The sequence below is a fragment of the Typopeltis vanoorti genome, chromosome 25, assembly GCF_054136105.1.
Source record: "Typopeltis vanoorti isolate ZY-2024b chromosome 25, IOZ_Tvanoo_1.0, whole genome shotgun sequence".
NCBI lineage: Eukaryota > Metazoa > Arthropoda > Arachnida > Uropygi > Thelyphonidae > Typopeltis > Typopeltis vanoorti.
The window spans coordinates 21,591,099-21,610,581 of NC_143573.1; the positions used below are offsets into that span (position 1 = coordinate 21,591,099).

Genomic DNA, 19,483 nt, shown 5'->3' on the forward strand with positions numbered 1-19,483 from the left:
CATAAATTCTGTATCCCATCTTTGTTTTCCAAATTTTAAAACCTTACATTTTGCATTACCCAGACAACATATGGCGTTCTTCAGAGGTGCAAAGGGCTTGTACATTTGGATGTGGAAAATTGGAAAGGTGTGTTATCGATCAGCAAATCACTCTGCACTCTCTACTGAGCAGATTGATGGATGTGGGTGTGGCAGATGCCTTGTGAATGTCTCTTACCAGAATGTGTAACTCCAACTGTGTAACTCAAATTTGGATGTGGCGGTGTGATAGTATGGTCCTGTTTTTCTTGGTTTGGACTCACACCTCTGTTTATACTGCCACAAACATCAAGCTCCAAGAGGTATCTGAACATTCTGGACAATGCAATGCTTCCTCCTTTTTGGCATTTCTACAGAACTGATGTTTCATTCAGCAAGAAAATGCATCTTGTTATAAGGCTGCTGCTGTAACTGTGTGGTTTGTGGACATGAACATCACCACACTTGACTGGCCTCCACAGAGCCCTGATCTCAACTCTATTGAACATCCGTGGGATGAACTGGAGAGTTGGGTGAAGTCAAGGGATGTCCACTCCACAACAATCCAGGATCTCATTACATGTCTACAGGAATAATGGTCCAAAATTCCCATTGATTGCTATTACTCTTGTGGAAAGTATGCCCTATAGCAGTCATCATAGTTGTCCTACATCTTATTAATGTTGGCAGCATGAATGTTTGTTCCCACACTATGGTGTCCATTGATTTCTTTCCAAGCAGTGTGTATATATATATATATATATATAGAATGTTTTTTTTTACCTTGGTTATAGTATACATTAAAGATACCAAGAAATGCTATAAATTTGGTTTTAATCCTATTTTTCCATGTAAGCAAACAAGCAAGTAAGCTAAGTTTGCACCTGAAGTATTTTCAGGTCTGAGGCAACTCGTGGTAAAGGTGGAATAAGCTCTGATCACTTGCCTTAGTATCTCCCATAATGCTCAGTATCTCCCATATATATATATATATATATATATATATGGGAGATACTGAATATATAAAATATATAATACTGAATATAATGAATATATATATATATGGGAGATACTGAATATATAATACTGAATATAATGAATATATATATATATATATATATATATATATATATATATATATATATATATATATATATATATTCATGTGTGTGGATGAGATTTTCCAAGAGAAGTTTTCCTTTAATTAGTGACTAATGGTTTGTTTCTGTTAAGGCAAAGAATTAATTGGTGAGGAAAAACATCCAATTTCCTTTCATTCTAGGGACATGCAGTTGGAGGAAACAGGCATGTTGCTCATACATAATCTTCATTTCTATAATGTGCTCTTTCCATTTCTTCCCCATGTACCACTCTACTTGGAATCCTGAAGTAGCTTTAAAAAAGTTCCATCTGGATTATGTAACATTTAGTGTACTCATGATAAGAAATGAGCTATAATTTAGCAAAGGTTTTGTGGATGCAAAAAAAAAAATAAGAATAAATAAATAAAAATACATATTCAGAGTTCTCTCAATTATCCAAACTTCAGGTAGCAATACTGTCAGTTCAATATGGTCCTTTAATGGGTTAGCTCATCAGCAGATTCCTGGGACAGCACTATGCAACTATACTATACATTCAATTAAGTGTGCCCTCAATTTAACTCACCAGAAAATGAGTTTCTGAACGTGACTGAATAATTGAGCCTATCATATATAAAATTACCAAATTACTAAACTTACCAAATAATAACTATTTTAAGTTGCTCTTTACACTCTTTTGACTATATAAAATGTAAATTCATCTTAGAAAGTTTTGACTTTTGTTATGAATTTATTTCAGATTCATTTTAGCACTTTCAAGAACCTTTCCTTTATTCATGGTCCTCTCTTGGGTTTATACTAGTTCCATGATTATCAAAAGTGTTGTCTATGAGAAAGAACAACGTCTAAAGGAAGTTATGAAGGTGATGGGTCTTGGAAATGGAGTCCTCTGGTTAGCATGGTTTATCAAGTCCTTCATTATGATGGCCATTAGCTGTGTACTATTAACATTAGTTTTAGTGGTAAGTTTTAATTAGAAGCATATAAATTGTTAAGTTGAACTGTTTCTTCATACATTTCAGTATGCACATACCCCAAAAACCAACTTGATATTTTAAATTATCCTAAATGCAGAATGCAAATACTGACATATATCAAATAAGCTTTAAATCTTTGAGTCACTCTCTCCAAAGTTTAACGTTAACTTATGTGACACACACTAATGTAGGAACAGAGGTGGATGAATTGGAGGTTATTAGGATATTGCAGAATCTCAGTGTGAATACAGCTGTGGGATTAGATGGGATATCAGAGAATGTGCAAGGGAACTGGCAATGCCTTTGACTAGGCTGTTTAATTTAAGTCTCAGCTCTGGTAGAGTTCCAAGGGAGTGCAAAGAGAGCAAAATAATTCCTTTGCATAAGGAAGGCCCTTAGACTTCTTCTTCTTCTTTCGCTATGCCTTATCCCGTGTTAAACAGGGTCGGCGTTCCTATCTTTAATCTTCATCTTCCAGACTCTCCGGTCCAGGGCATCTTCCCGACTTCATCCTTTCTCCCTAAGATCCTCTGCCACCTTATCACTCCATCTGAGTTTGGGTCTGCCCTCTTTTCTTCCTTCCCTCCACCTCCATATGTTCCACTCGTTTACCAACATACTCCTCACTCCTTCTCTCTACATGACCAAACCACCTCAGCCTGCTTTCTTGTAGTTTCTTACCAATCGGTCCCACCTTGATTGTCCCTCTGATGTAGTCATTCCTTATCCTGTCCTTCTTTGTCACACCACTTATGCATCTCAACATCTGCATCTCCGCCACCTCCATCTTCCTCTCCTGTGCCTTTGTTATAGGCCACGTCTCCACGCCATGGAGCATCGCCGGCCTCACCACCATCTTACAACTCACTCTCTTGTCACAGAGGACCCCACTCATCTTCCTCCAGTTCATCCAGCCGCATGTTATTCGGTGCTGTATTTCCTCATCCAGGTCACCATTCCTCTCGACGACCGACTGATGCGAGGTACTTGAATTTCTTCCCTGAAGTTAACCTTTCACCCTGGAGTCATATGATCATATCCTTGTCACTCCCCATTGATATATATTCAGTCTTTACCCAGTTAATTTTCATGCCTGTCTCCTCCAATACCTTTCTCCACTCTTCCAGGGTCTTTTCAAGCTTCTCTCAGGATAATTCGCAGAGAACAATATCATCAGCGAACATCATGCTCCATGGTGCCTCCTTCTTGACGTCCTCCACTAGTACATCCATGACCAGATCAAAGAGGTAGGGGCTCAGAGCTGATCCCTGATGGAGCCCTACGACAATGGGGAACCCCCTCTGTCATGCCGACACTAGACCTGACCTGAGTTTTCGCTTCCTCATACATCTCCTTCACCAACCTCACGTACTTTCTCGACACCCCCCTTCTTCCTCATACACCTCCATACCTCCTTAGACTACAGTAGCAAATTATAGACCAATCAGTATCTCAAGCGTGGTGGTAAAGAGAATTCAAGAATGGGTAGATAAAAATATGATGCTGTATGAGGGTCAGTGGCTTTGTGAAGAGTTGGTCATGCCTTTGTAATTTACTAATGTTTTATAATACGAGGATTGTTTGAAAAGTTTGCTAAATTTCCAATAGATGGTGACATATAATTTTAAAATGTAAAATTTTAGCCACGTGCTACGTGACTAAAATGACACATAGTTCTCTTTTTAAAAGCATTTAAAATGATTGTGTTTGCACTTTTCATAAAAATGGAGAAAAACAAGTTTCGCGCAGTGATAAAACATTTTTATTTGAAGAAGTGGATGGCCATGCAGATCAAAGCTGAGTTACATGCAGTTCATGGGAGACTCTGCACCAGCAAAAAAAACTATTTATTTTTGGATAAATGAGTTTAAACATGGTCATAAGTCCATTGAAGATGAAGCATGCTTCAGAAGCCTGACTGAGGTAACTACAAATGAAATGATTGACAAAATCCATGGTATCATTATGGAAGACTGCTGAGTAAAAGTGTGTGAGATTGCTGAGATTGTAGACAACTCGACTGAATGGATGGATAATATCCTGCATGAAAAATTGCGCATGAAAAAACTTTGCGCCATGGATGCTGTGATTGTTTACTGTCAATCAAAAACACATGCAAAAAAGACATTTCAACACAGTATTTGGCTATTCTTAATTGCAATTCGTAGGATTTTTTGCATTGATTCATGCTGTAGACAAAACTTTGATCCACCACCACCATTACATACCTGAATCCAAGCAGCAGTCAAAACAGGGAACAATGCCCAGTGAAAGAGCACCGAAAAAAGCGAAGACCATTTTGTCAACTGGGAAATTGATGGCGACTGTTTTTTGGGATTCCCAAAGAATTATCATGATAGACTATTTGGAAAAGGTTAAGACAATAACAGGAGTCTATTATGTGTCATTGTTGGACTGTTTAAAAGAAGAACTGAAGAAAGAAAAAACGGCCAAGATTGATATACAAAAAAGTACACTTTCATCAAGACAATATACCGTCCCACACATCGGCCGTCACAATGGTAAAATTGCATGAATTAAGGTTCGAATTGGTTCCATATCCATTGTATTCCCTGGACTTGGTCCCATGTGACTTATTCTTGTTCCTAAACTTAAAAAGTTGGCTTGGTGGGAAAAAATTTTCTTCGAACGAGGATGTCATCAAGGCTGCCAATGACTATTTTGCACAATTTACAAATCCTGTTTTTTAGATGGGATGAAAAAATTGAAAACTTGCTGGACCAAATCTGTAGACCTCAATGGAGACTATGTTGAGAAATAGAGGTCATTTTTTCCAAAAAAATGTGTTTCAAAAAATAAATTAAACATAATTTATGTTTAAACATAACTCACCTAACCTATACCAAACTTTTCAAACAACCCTCGTACATTAACAGCTGAGTTGGATAAAAAATGGCTATACGATGATCTTGCTGGATATTGCAAAGTCATTCGACAGAATACCACATGAAATTTTGTTACACAAATTAGAATTTGTTACACAAATTCTAATTTGTGTAACAGCAGCAGCCACCCTGGATAACAGGGTGGCTGCTGGCCAGATATCAAAAAGTGGTATATGAAGGTGCAGAATCGAGACAAAAACTGTGACTAGTGGTGTGCAGCAAGGTTCAGTGGACCATTGCTTTTAATTTATACCTAAATGATATAGGAAATAACCTGAAAGGAAACATTCAGTTATTTGTTGATGATGCAAAATTAGGCAGAGTAGTGGTTAATAAAGGCGATGTGGAGACGATTTATATGGGATGAAGTATGGGCAAATAATAATGAGTCTCAGTTCAGTGTTGAGAAATGTAAAATTATCCATTTTGGGATAAACAGATTACAGCTGTATCACATTGTTGGCAGTGTACTACATAAAATAGAGGAAGCTAGAGATTTAAGGATGGTACTAGATATAAAATTTAGAGGACATATCGCTAAGATTGCTAAGGTAGCTTATAAGATTACCTGCCTATTGAAGAACACACTTATTTATTTATTCATATGGGGTTCCCCTGCTCCTCCACTGTTCCTTAGGACTGGTTGAGCAGGGATTAGGTATGTATTTTTATGGCTGTAGATTCGTGTATGTTCACAGGCCAGTTTGCCTGTCCTGAGGAACAAAAAACTCGAGTTTCTGGGTTAAAAACCTTCTACCTCCTTGTGAGATCGGCTAACTCACATTAGTTGAAAGAGACCTGATAATGGCTCCTTACATCATGGACGGAAATCAAATCCAGGTCTTTTCGAACAAAGTGCTTCGTCTATACCATCTGAGCTACTGGGATTCTGAAGAACAAGTAGAGATAAGGAAGTTGTTATTCCTCTTTATAAGGCTTTGATATGTCCACACCTGGATTACTGTGCTCAGGTCTGGTTTCCTGGGTTTCTTGGACGATGAGAAAGTGGTGTAGAAGATTCAGTAATGAGCGACCAAGATGGTGAGTGGCCTGTAGAATGTGTTCAATGAGGATTGATTGAGGGTGTGTGGATTGCAGAAGTTGGTTGATAGAAGAAAAAGAGGGAATATGATAGAAACATTTAATTTGCTTGAAGGAGTTTATAGGATAGATGCTGGAGAAATGCTTCAGCACTTGGCTATAGGGACCAGAACAAGGGGTCATCCCATGAAGTTGAATAAAGGTGTAGTTAGTAGGGGTGTGAGGACTGGATTTTTTGCTTGTAGAGTTATGAATGAATGGAAATGGGCTGCCAGAATCAGTTTTGAGTGCTTGTGTCTGTTAATGAGTTCAAGGTTGGGTCTCCCATGATGAGTCTTCAGACTCCATGGAGGTGTGCATATAATAATAATAATAATAATAATAATAATAATATCAATGTTAATAGCAATTCCTAACAGGTTTGGACATGAGTGTTTTATGTTTTATATAATTTCTGTCCATATTTATCAGTGACTATATGATTGTATCATTTAGTTATTAAATTGCTCTTTTTTCTGTCTGCAAAATGAAACAGAGTAAATTCTAAAAAATAATGATAAAAATAATAATAATAGAAAGAAATAATAAAATGAATAAATAAATTTCACGTTAAATTGAAGTTCTTCTGATTAAATAAATGATGATTACTTATACATAAATGTTAATTTTATTTTCTTTTTAAGTGTTCAATCATTTCATTTATTTTTTACTCTTGCATTTATTATTTTCACATGATGCACTGCTCATAATTGTTAAAAAATTATGGATAAAAAAAATTAAACAATCTTATTCACAGATTTAGTTACCTGGTTTTTATAGTAATTCTCGTGGAAAGGCTCAGACGTGGGTTATACATTTTTACTAAATAGCTTAAGGAAATTACAATGTATACTAGGATATACATTAAAATAAATTTTAATACATAAGTAAATAATAATATTTGGTTAACCGATCAAGTGTTGATCAATTTTATTAATTAACTGAACCAACTAGTTTCACCACACTTATCTGTTGGCTTCTTCAGGGCACTTACATATAGGTTTAAACACTCTCACAATTATGCGTAACTGCAAAACTGACTAGAATAATTACAAATAAAATAGTATCGAACGTGAGTGAAACACGTATCGCGTGTACAAGATCAGCTAGCTGTTGCTGAGGAACTTTCTGTAGTTTGTATTAAAGTTCATTTCTTCCATTTTTAAGGTTCTGATTAGGGTTTTCCATATCTCTGGGAGTATTAGGCCTTGATTTCTGTTAAGGTTCACAGTAGAACGGGCGACTGTGGCTGCTTCTTTGAACATTCTTGAATGGTAATCTTCCTCTAAGTAAGGGGAACAGCTTTTGTCCCACTCGATGACATGGTTAGTTGTGGAGAAATGAGACGATAGGCCAGAAATGTCCTGTCTGTTGTTTCTGACATAGCCAATGTGCTCCTTTTGCCTGATTTCGAGGCTTCTCGAAGTCTGTCCGATGTAATTAGAGCCACATGAGCATGGAATATTATAGACTCCAGCATATTTGTAGAAAGGATGGTTGTCTTTTGGAGATCTTAGTAGTTTACGAATAGAATCTATAGGTTTAAATGCTACTCTTATTTTGTGTTGTTTGAGGAGATTGGCGAGCTTGTTGGAGATGCCACTTACATACGGAATTGCAATCGTTTTTATATATTGAATCTCTTCTTGTTCTCTTTGTGGTGGTTCAGAGAAAAGGATTTTATTGACTAGTCTTCTTGGATAGCCGTTCAAGTACAGATTGTTGGAAATAAATTTTAACTCATCTTGAAGGGTCTTGTTGTCCATTGTGATGCAACTGGCTCTTTTCTTTAACATGTGTATAATGCTGAGTTTATGTGATATGTGGTGAGAGGAGTTAAAATGTAGGTAGCAACCTGTATTGGTCGGTTTTCTGTACACCAATAGATTTATACTGCCATCAGTTTGTTTTTCGATTAAGATGTCTAAAAACGGAAGTTGTTTTTCTCTTTCAAGTACCAGAGTGAATTTAATAGAATGATGGAAAGCATTGATCTTTTTGAGAAAATCATATATGTCATCTTTGTTATTGTTCCATATGATGAAGATATCGTCTACGTATCTAAACCAAATTTTAGGTCTAGGTAACATTTGTGATAAGATTTTGTTTTCTAAATCTTCCATAAAGAGGTTAGCACAAAACAAAACTTCTCATCACTGGATTTAAACTAAATTTATTATAGTCTAACCAAGTGAAAAATAAACTTTCAACGGTCTGAAAGTCTTCTGATGTAGGTTTCCCAAATTTGGGGCAGTCTCATGCAACTAAATTTGTTGAAGTTTGGATTGTTTCCATGAAAAGCCTTTCATATTTGAATTTACTATGGTGTATTATCGTGGCTTTCTTCCACCATATTCTATAGCGGGTATCCAGCACACGGTCTGCAAGACCAGAGTGGCTGTATTGGTGAAACCGGATGTAATCCTTGTGTTCTGAAATTCTGATATTAGCTGTCCTGCCTGTTTGGCCAAAGTATGAACAGCTTACAACTGCAAGGGACCTGGTATACACCAAGTAGGTCTGGGGGGGGGGGGGTAGGCTGGTCTTTAGTAGAGCAGATAAGGGATGCCAATTTTGTATATGGCCTGTAACAAGAAGTTAAGTCATATTTTTTTTGGATTTTTATAATTTTTTCTGAGGTGTCTCGGATATAGGGTATGGTGATGGATATTTTTTGGATTTTTTTGGGGGGGGTAGTCATTGGCTGAGAATGTGGTTTAGTTCTGTCATTTGAGCAGATAAGTTTAGCTCTGTTGTGTAGTGTCTTAATGACTCCATATTGTTGCGAGGTGGTGGTGGGGGGGGGGGGTTGTTGGTGAATGTATCTGCCTGTATGCCTGTATGAGTGGGTTTTCTATATATTGAGAAAACCAAGGTTCCATCAGGTTCGTGGGTGACTAGTGTGTCTAAGAAAGGAATGCAGTTGTTTTTTTCCTCTTCCAGGGTGAATTTGATTCTGGGGTGTTGGTTGTTTAAGTGTGTTAAGATATTGAGAAAACCAAGGTTCCATCAGGTTCGCGGGTGACTAGTGTGTCTAAGAAAGGAATGCAGTTGTTTTTTTCCTCTTCCAGGGTGAATTTGATTCTGGGGTGTTGGTTGTTTAAGTATGTTAAGAAGGAGAGGAGTGCATCAGAGCCATGTGGCCAAATAGCGAATACATCATCTACATAGCGAAGCCAAACGGTTGGTTTTTGTGGGGCAGAGTTTAAGGCTTTCTCTTCAAAAGTCTCCATATAAAAGTTGGCCAAGGGTGGGAAGAGTGGAGAACCCATGGCTGTCCCCTCTATTTGTTTGTAGAATTTTCCTTGCCAAACAAAATAGCTTGAGTTCATTGTGAACTGAAATAGGGCTGTGATATTGGGAGGAAATTTAGCTTGGATTAGCTCTAAGGATTCTTTGAGTGGAACATTTGTGAATAAGGAGGAGACATCAAAACTGACCATTACGTCAGTGTGTTTGTGTGTAAGGTTTTCTATGCTGGCTTTGAAGTGGTCTGAGTTTTTTTATGAGTGAAGGTGTGTTGCCAGTATAGTGTGTGAGAGCTTTGGCCAAATGTTTAGCTAGTTTGTATGTGGGAGGAATCAATGCCATCCACTATGGGATGTAATGGCACATTTTCCTTATGTATTTTTGGGAGTCCATAAATACGGGGGGGGGGGGCTATGGAGTTAAATGGTTTTAATTTGTTAGTGACTTCTACAGCTTCTACAGGCCAAGAAGTGACCTTCTTAAGGAGCCTGTGGAGTTTTCTAATTTGTGAGTTGGTGGGATTGTACTCGATAGGGAGGTAAGTAGCCCGATCTAACAAAAGAGCATTCAGCTTACTTGTGTAATCCTTTTGGTTATGCAATACTGTGGCGTTCCCTTTATCCGCTTTGGTGATTATTATTTCCTTGTTTTTCTTTAATTCTAGTAGAGATTTAATTTCCTTATTGGGCATATTAGTTTTTGGTTGTTTTGCTTTGGTCACAACACGATTACATCTGGTTTCACCAATACAGCCACTCTGGTCTTGCAGACCATGCACTGGATACCTGCCATAGAATACCGTGGAAGAAAGCCACGATAATACACTGTAGCAAATTCAAATACGAAAGGCTTTTCATGGAATCAGCCTCAGCCCTAAGGAACAATTCAAACCTCAACTTTGGGAAACCTCAAATTTGGGAAACCTACATCAGAAGACCTTCAGCCCCCCCCACCCCCCCCCCCCCCCACCCCCCCCCCCCCCCACCCCCCCCCCCCCCCACCCCCCCCCCCCCCCACCCCCCCCCCCCCCCACCCCCCCCCCCCCCCACCCCCCCCCCCCCCCACCCCCCCCCCCCCCCACCCCCCCCCCCCCCCACCCCCCCCCCCCCCCACCCCCCCCCCCCCCCACCCCCCCCCCCCCCCACCCCCCCCCCCCCCCACCCCCCCCCCCCCCCACCCCCCCCCCCCCCCACCCCCCCCCCCCCCCACCCCCCCCCCCCCCCACCCCCCCCCCCCCCCACCCCCCCCCCCCCCCACCCCCCCCCCCCCCCACCCCCCCCCCCCCCCACCCCCCCCCCCCCCCACCCCCCCCCCCCCCCACCCCCCCCCCCCCCCACCCCCCCCCCCCCCCACCCCCCCCCCCCCCCACCCCCCCCCCCCCCCACCCCCCCCCCCCCCCACCCCCCCCCCCCCCCACCCCCCCCCCCCCCCACCCCCCCCCCCAAGGATTTGATTAAAGAAAACATCAGTATTACATATAGGTCTAAGAGACTAGTTTTAAAATCAGCATCAGCTGAGAAGACTCTCTCCCAACTTCAACAGTCATTGTTGCATTAATATGCCAAAGATCTGGGAGAGTATTGTTTTGAAACCTAATAGTTGGACTTTTCCAAATTAACTTTATGGTTATCTGGCTCATAGAGAGCATCATGGAACAGAACTAATGAAACTCAACTAGTTTCATTAGTTCTGTTTCAGTTATAATTTGAATTGTTTTCACAATTATTTAGTTTAGTGCTATGCATTTGCTACAATTATAATTGTGCTCTGAAGATGCTGAGTAGAAAACCAGCAAATTATTAATGTGTAATAATTGTATTTCTTTCATCTTTTGACGTTGTTTATACTATGAAGCACTGGTATGAATTTTGGCTTTTGCTTTCTTCAAGGTACCATAAGTTGTTTCATATATAATAAAAATAAGTTATGTATGAAATTGGACATTTAATTTTTTTCTGTTGAATGACATTAAAGTTTCTAATGAACTTATCATAAAATTTGATTATTTTACATTATTCAAGCCATGCAGATAAAACTTTTAATATACTATAGAAGTGGTATAATTGTTTTGAACAAGAAAAACAAGGCACACATGCTACTTATAATGATGATGAGTCTTTCCTTTGAGAATTACAGTAAGCATGTCTTATGATAATGACATAATCTGATTAATTGCTATTCTCTGTTGGATTATAGACTATAAAAATATAAACTAGACATATGGGCAAATAATGGGAATGTCAGTTTAATGAAGCAAAATGCGAAGTCTTGAAGTTTGGGATACATCAACAGGAGGCTACATACTATGTTGGAGGAACTGCGCTGGAGGAAGTAGAGGAGGCAAGGGACCTGGGAGTGATGATTGATAGAAACCTAAAATTCAGGGAACATATTGCAAAGGTGGTGAAGGTAACCCAAAGGATTGCTGCAATATTGAGAAGGATGCTGACCTGCAGAGATAAAAGAGTTGTCATTCTATTATAAAGTATAAATATTCCATTGAATAGTATAAAGTCCTGATAAGACACTTAGAGACTATTGTTCTCAAATTTGGTCCCTAGGAGTTTAAGGGGATAAATTAACTGTAGAAAGGATTCAAAGGTGGATAACAAAGATGGTATCAGGACTGTACAATGTTAGGTATGAAGACAAACTGAAGGAATGTGGACTGCAGAGTTTGGTAGATAGAAGAAGGAGAGAAGATGTGATTGAGACTTTTAAACAGTTGAGAGGTAGTTACAGGGTTGACACTGGAGAGTTCTTTCTCTTGGTGGAACAAGGGAAAGGGAAAGGAGTGAGGGCAAGGGGCCATCCCTGGAAGTTCTGAATGAAAGCTGTGAGCAAGAGGGTGAGGAGTGGTTTTTTTTTTTTTTTTTGCATGGAGGGTGGTTGAATCATGGAATGCATTGCCTGATAGAGTGGTGAGAACATAAATAGTGAATGAGTTCAAGGAGTGGTATGGTAGACTTTGTGTTTTCTAGAATGGACCTCCCACAATGATTCTTTTGACTCCATGGAAGCCCTAATCGCAATAATAATAATAATATTCTTGAAGATATTTGACACACAAACTTTGTTTGCTGAGACTTGTATCAAGGATTAAAAAAAATATAATTTCTTGACAAATATAATTCAACTATACATTGGTCAAAGGAGTTCAGCATGCAGCCCTAAGAGAAAATGAATTTTTGAATTTCTAGAGGAAATTGAAGTGGAGGAAAAAGGAGGATCAAGAATTTTGTATTTGGTGATAGCATTAAAAGATCAGTAACTGAGATTTCATACTTATTAGAACTATATGTTCATTCTCCCCAGTTGGGGAGAATGAACATATAGTTCTAACTTGTAGGCTGTAACTTGGAAGATGAATATGCATGTAGAAACATCAAGTAGAAGGAATGTATGTGAAATTATAAGGCAGGCAGTTATCATACACTTAGAAACTAGCTTGCTGCATGACATTGATTGAAAGAATTTGAAAGAAAAATGTCAGTAGTGCATGGGAGATACTTGAGAAAAAATTATTGATAGCAATAGTGGATTGTATATCTCAAGTGAAGAAGATAAAACGATTTGGATTCAGATGGATAACTAGAGAAATTAAACAATATATAGAGATTATGGGAGACATATGAAGAGAGCCAGAGAGAGGGGTGGAAAACAGTTGTATGAAAAATATAAGGCTAGGACAGTGACTTGTATAGTAAGGAGAGAAAAATTAGAATTTGAGAGGAGACTAGTGTTGTAATCTAAGGAGAACAACTAGTAATTTTTTTTTACTATATGTTGAATGCGAGGAAAAATGATCATGGATGGAGACAGGACTCAGGTAAATAATAGAGATGAGTTGAGATATTTAATGATAACTTTGTTGGAGTGTTCCCTCGTAGTACATTAGTCTTTTTTCCTAGAGGGATAAGGAGTGGTGAATGGTTAGAAGAAGTGAATGAAGAAAATGTATTCCAAGTACTAAGCAATGGGATGATAGTCTTTGATGAGTCGCAAGACTTATCCCATGGTGAGTCTTGTGACTCCATTGAGGTCTAGAAAATAATAATAACAATAATCATAAGCTGTTGTGATGCTATTAGTAGTTGAAGGTATGCTGTATAGAATGTATACTGAGTGTGCTCCATGAAAAAGATAACTATGGTTGCCAATGTAGAACTTTCATTTTTTCTGCATACAATGTAAATTTTCACATATGAGATCAGTTTCTTATAGTAATTATAATTTAAAGATATCCAAATTCAGCATTACTTTAAAAAAAATGACTCTTACAAAATCGGTATTTTTTATTTATAGAGTGTTTATTTTTGTAATTTTTGTTGTAAATTGAAATGAAATTGAAAGTGTAATTGAAATGAAATTGAAAGTGTAATTGAAATGAGAAGATGTTTGTGAATGTCTTTAGCCTTGTCTGATCCACATGTAGGACCAAATGAGGCCTAAACCCCTGGCATCTCTGCTATCCAACTCCAGACCTGGGATTTTGAATGGTCATTGTTTGGTAAGTCTACCATGCATACAGTGTGCCCTGTATTGCATGCAAAGAGAGTATCTTGAGATTATTCCAAGATAATCCAAGCTTAGTTAAGTTCATATAACTGCTGACACAATACATACACCTTTAAAGCACAGTTACAGAGTTAAATTTTGATACAATGTGGATTTCTTTATGACGTAGCTGTACCAATTCTTGGTTCAGCATACTAGACAGCTTTAGCATTCTGGAGGGTAGTGAGTGATCATCCTCACCCACAACTTGTGTTTCGATAACACCTAACTCATCTCCTCTCTTTACTACAATACCAGGCCTCCTCAATCCAACATTCATCCTATAGTGGGGCTCTACTGTTGTTATCCAACCACTGTTCTTCAACCTGTTCACTATAACTTTACCATTGCATTGTGTCTTTTGTCACATACTTCATGTGTGCGATAACAACATTGAGCAACATGAACCAAAGTTTATATACTCTAATAGCCTGCTCTGCATTTTTTATTATCACTTTTTCCTTGAGTTGTATGAGCTCAAGTTGGCAGAGCATTGATTCTCATCCTAATTAAATCTATATATTCAAATCCAGGCAGGAAGTGAATCCCATCCTTGATCCATTGATGTTGAGTGGGAACATGCTTAGATTTTTGTAATGCAGTTTCATCAACTGAATCACGGGTCGCCAAACTTCTTTGACCATCGACCCCTTCAAGAGTTTCTTGACTTTTTATCAACCCCCCTCTATTTTACTATTACATAATTTTAATATTACCTAATATGTATGTTGATGAATTTTAGAAATATTAACGCTCACTTGTATGCTGATGCACAAAAATGAGACAGGGTTCGAATACGTGTAAGTATAAGTAAATAAGCAACCGCGCACGTGTTGCAATGTCGCTCCTGCTGCGCCAGCCGGGCAGGAACCACCACATCCGCTTATTGGTAAATACATCATTTTGGCCTACTTGATTGGCCTCCGTAACTATTTTCATGACCTTGCTCCATCTTACAGGTCCTATTCATGTCACTGTTCCCACAATTCACTATTAATTGCGTTGTCATTCAGGATGGAGGTAATCCAAGTTAACCAAATTAAATATTACCCATACAATGATGTCTTATATTTTTCTATCGACCCCTGAGCCCGAATTGACCCCTAACAAAGTTATATCGACTGCTTTGGGGGCCACTGAACTGAATAGTGCCACATTAAAGCCCATCTTCTTTGTTCAGCTGAGACAGCCATAATCTGTCCTTCCATCATGTAGCCATCCAGAGGTATCAATAATCATTCTTAATATCCTTAATATCATCCTATAGAGACAGCAAGACATAAATCTGGAGTGGAGAGAGAAAATTTCTGTAATCTAGGTACTAACTGTTGCAACAAGGGAATCTTAATACCTCCATGTTTTACAGTAGAGTGGGAAAATGCTAATGGCATATCATGAGGAAGATATACCCATGAATGGACTGCTGAGCAAACCGCTACATACATCCCAGACAGTACTGAGAGTGACTTTACCTAGGAGTAACCTATGGTAGAGTAGGAGGAAGGAAATAATTCAGAATGAAGAGTCTCTGTTGAGGTTCAAATGGTGCTTTTCAGAGAGAGTGAAGATAAAAAAGATCCTGGAGTGGATTCAAAAGAGGAATTGCCTGTTGGAGAGAAGAGAACACCAAGAACTTCACTCCTTCAGACCTGAGATAGAATGCAAGGAAAACTTCTCAAACTTAAATTTCTTGTCTCTACCTGAGGAAGGTCTTTCTCTACCTGAAGAGAAAGCATACTCAACTTTGTCATATTGATGTTTATGCTTCTAACTTGAAAAAAATCGACTGCTTAGCTGAAGAGTTCTTGCAAGCCTTCTCTGGTAGAAGCTGTGAGTATAAGGCCATCAGTGAATGCTATATTTACATTGGTTATGCCAGAGCCTTCTTATCTCAGTCGGTATAGATGAAGCCCTTTGATTTGAAAGACCTGGGTTCGATTCCTGTCCATGATGTGACGAACCATTATTTGGTCTCTTTTGACTAAAGGTGAGTTTGCAGGTCTCATACAGAGGTAGAGGGTTTTTTTCACTCAGAAACTTGGGTTTTTCATCCCTCAGAACAGACAAACCAGCCCATGAACACACACTGATTTACATACTTAATCATAAATACATACTTAATCCCTCATTAGGAGAGCTCGACCAGTCCTAAGGGATGGATGAGGAATGGGGAGGGAACTCCATATAAATAAATTAAAGAGGTTATGTCAAGAGAGTATATTCTTTCTTTAGAATGCATCATTTTTGACTGGCAAAGATATGATGGTATACATTTGGCAAATAGAAATAGATCAACTGAGTCTTGCAAGATAGTTAGAAGGACCCACCAAAGTTCCACAGAAGTAAAGCTGTTTGGTCCCACAGCTGAGGAAGTAGCTGGAAGTGAAGACTTTATTTCATTAAATGAAGATGGACAGAAAAGTTCTGCTTTTGGAATGGACCTTGAAACAGAAAGAATGACAAAATCAAGTAGTTGTGATGGTAGAGTGGCTTGAAAAGTACGATATTTGGTCTTCAGACTATCTGACTTTTAGCTCTCACCAACAAACATTCATACCATGCCAGGATGGGTTCTAGATACAGTATGCCAGGTTTATAATCTTTTAGGGATGGAATTTTCATTAAAAAGATCCACTAATTATGCATAAATTAGGTATTTCTATAATTTCATAAATTTACAAAATTTTTTCAGCTAAGAAAGTAAAAATAATTACTAATATCATAATCACTTGAATATATTTAGGTTTTTTTTTTCTTTTTAACAGTATGGAAATGTCATGGAGAATTCAGATCCAGGAGTTATATACATTTTCTTGCTGTGTTACTCTGCATCCACAATCATGCAAGCATTTTTCTTCAGCACTTTATTCTCACGTGCCAATGTTGCTGCTGCTGCTGGTGGAATTATTTTTTTCATAACTTACATTCCGTATCCATTCCTTTTCTTGTGGGAAGAAAAGCTGTCTCTGTATAGTAAGCTAACAGCGGTAAGATAATCATCATATTTTGAAATATTTTGATATGCACTGCTTGTTTGTGTGTGTACATAAAAAAAAGTTTATTTTTATTTTGCTAATGAAAATAAGCTGAATTAATAACTGAAGTAAAACCTTTACAAGTGTAATTATATGTATCTCCACAGTTATCTTGTGTTTATTAAAAATTATAGAAAATTTGTATATTTACAAAGGGACTTTCTCAATTGCTTACCAACTTGAATTATTGTTTATTATTATGTACACATGCAGCTCATTGAACTGCATCTTAAATTCATTCACTATTTCTGCATTTAAAACATTGTTGGACATTATATTTCATTCACCAACTACTTCTTACAAAGAACCTGCTCACTCTCCTGCTTACACCCTCCTTTATACAACCCCCCCCTTCTACTGTCCAGAGTGTTTTGCAAGTTGTGTATTTCTTCTGCCTTTCTTCATATTCAGTGTTCCAAACCTCCTTAGTCAGTTATCTCTAACAGCGTTTCTTAATTTTAGATCCTTGTCTTCCATCGCTCTGAAGATCTCTTATCTTGCTCACTTCCTCTAAGATATTCCTATGAATTGTATTCTCTGCATCCAATGACATTCTTATTTCCCGGATTTTAAACCTTATGCTGTGCAACTGGTAATCTGCTCACTTATCTACTTATTCACATAGTTTATTCATATCCTCTCATAAAGCTAAAACAACTTCAGCTCCCCTCTAATATCATTAACGTGTTCACACCAGTCCCCAGAAAAATTTTAGTATTGCTTACTTGCCATGGGGTGGGAGAAAACAAATTGTCTCATGCTTCATGGTGTAAATCACATAAAAAAAACAAGCTACAAAGGCAGTCTTGTTACTATAAGTTAATATAATTTAATTTTTTATTTGCCATCTACTTACCTAAGTTGGAAAATCAGTGATGGTTGAATGGTTTACTCATAGATAGTAATAAGTAAATATAATTATTTATTATATGATGAGATGTATTTGATATATATGAGAAATGTTTGAGCTTATTATTATTCCATCTCTAGTAATGATTTTTAAGCAATGAGCTGTTATGAAAGGGTGTCAAAGCATTGTGATTGAGTCATCCAACATTGGTTTTAAATTAAAAACATGAATGCTACTCTTGTTTAGTATTTTTGAAAAATAAAAATACTGCTTTATTTTTCATCTATTTAAATAGAGTCTTCTTTCCAATGTCGCATTTGGATTTGGCTGTAGCTATATTGCACATTATGAAGAAGAAGGAGTGGGGGCACAGTGGAATAATATTACCAAAAGCCCAATTCCTGGTGATTTATACAGCATGGCACAAGTAATGTTGATGTTACTTGTAGATGGTGTTGTCTATGTAATGTTAACTTGGTATGTTGAAGCTGTTTGGCCTGGTAAGTAAATTAAAAATTATAGTTATGTATATTTTGTTTTACGTATTTTTTTTTATGTTATTTAGTATAGCAGTGGAAAATATTATCATGTTGAATTAAAGTTACTGTTAAGAAATGCAATCTTATTATGAATAGAAGATTATTATCATCATCATCATCATCATATTCAAGGCTTGACAAATACACTTGCTACACACTTATTAGATATATGCCATCTGATGAGTAACTGCAGACTGCACAAAATAGAATATTTTTTAAACAAAAACTTTTTTTAACTTTTATAAAGAAAATAATATATTTGCAATAATACAGTATGGTGCAAAAAATAGTACAGAATAACTACTGCTATATACGTTATGGAGTAAACAGATTTATCAACAAAGAAATATGTTTACATATGATGATATGTACATCCACACTATCCATAGAATCTTGGTCGAATGAAGTATTAACAATGGTGGATTATGTACTTGAAACGGGCACCTTGTCTTTCAAGACAGGTTTCATAGCGCATGTGAAGGTTCTCTGTCATTATGGAGAACAAGGATTGCGACATCAGCTGGAGATATCACGTAATTTTATCACTTAGTTCATCAAGGTTTGAAGGTGGGTCAGGTGGAATACCCATTCCGTCATGGAACTTTGGACAATTTGCTCTACCAGTTCCATATGAACAAAAATAATGCTCAAAAATAAACATCTTTTCTTCCAACATCACCACCTTTGCCACAGCTAAATGTAATGGCATAAGAGTATACGTGCTCTTCTATTAATATGCATACAGCCAAACGGCATATCTCATACCATGTGTATTAAAGGGGATATCAAAGTTCAGAACTGTTTTTAGTTTTTGCACCATACCGTATAGAGTGCCATTCTAGTAACAAAAATTAATGTATTAATGTAACAAATTTTATTTTCCACAAAATCAATGTTGTTTTAACTGTTCTTTATATTCTTATCATTTATTGACTTCTTCTTCTTCTTGGAAGTCACCACACAAATATAGCACCACTGATCACTTTAAGAAAGAATTCTTATTGACTTATAGGAATATATCATTAAAAATATTGATGTGCGTGTGTGTGGGGGGGTTTGAATACATTTTTTTGTGTGATTTTATATAATTTATCGAGCCCTGGGGCATAGAGCTTAACCACCTTATCCTTGAGTATGGTTGCAGTTAAATGAATAGAAAATCTCAACAT

The 19,483-nt window shown here is 37.6% G+C and overlaps 1 protein-coding gene across 1 annotated transcript in view; it reads left to right on the forward strand.

The window, feature by feature from the left end:
- Nucleotides 1-19,483, forward strand: part of LOC150092596 (phospholipid-transporting ATPase ABCA1-like) — a 982,930-nt gene that overhangs the window by 329,083 nt on the left and 634,364 nt on the right. Inside the window, exons 16-18 of the mRNA XM_090414749.1 lie at nucleotides 1,861-2,083; nucleotides 16,656-16,877; nucleotides 18,071-18,275. Of these exons, the coding sequence (XP_090270875.1) occupies nucleotides 1,861-2,083; nucleotides 16,656-16,877; nucleotides 18,071-18,275 (650 nt within the window). The remainder of the gene's footprint in view (nucleotides 1-1,860; nucleotides 2,084-16,655; nucleotides 16,878-18,070; nucleotides 18,276-19,483) is intronic.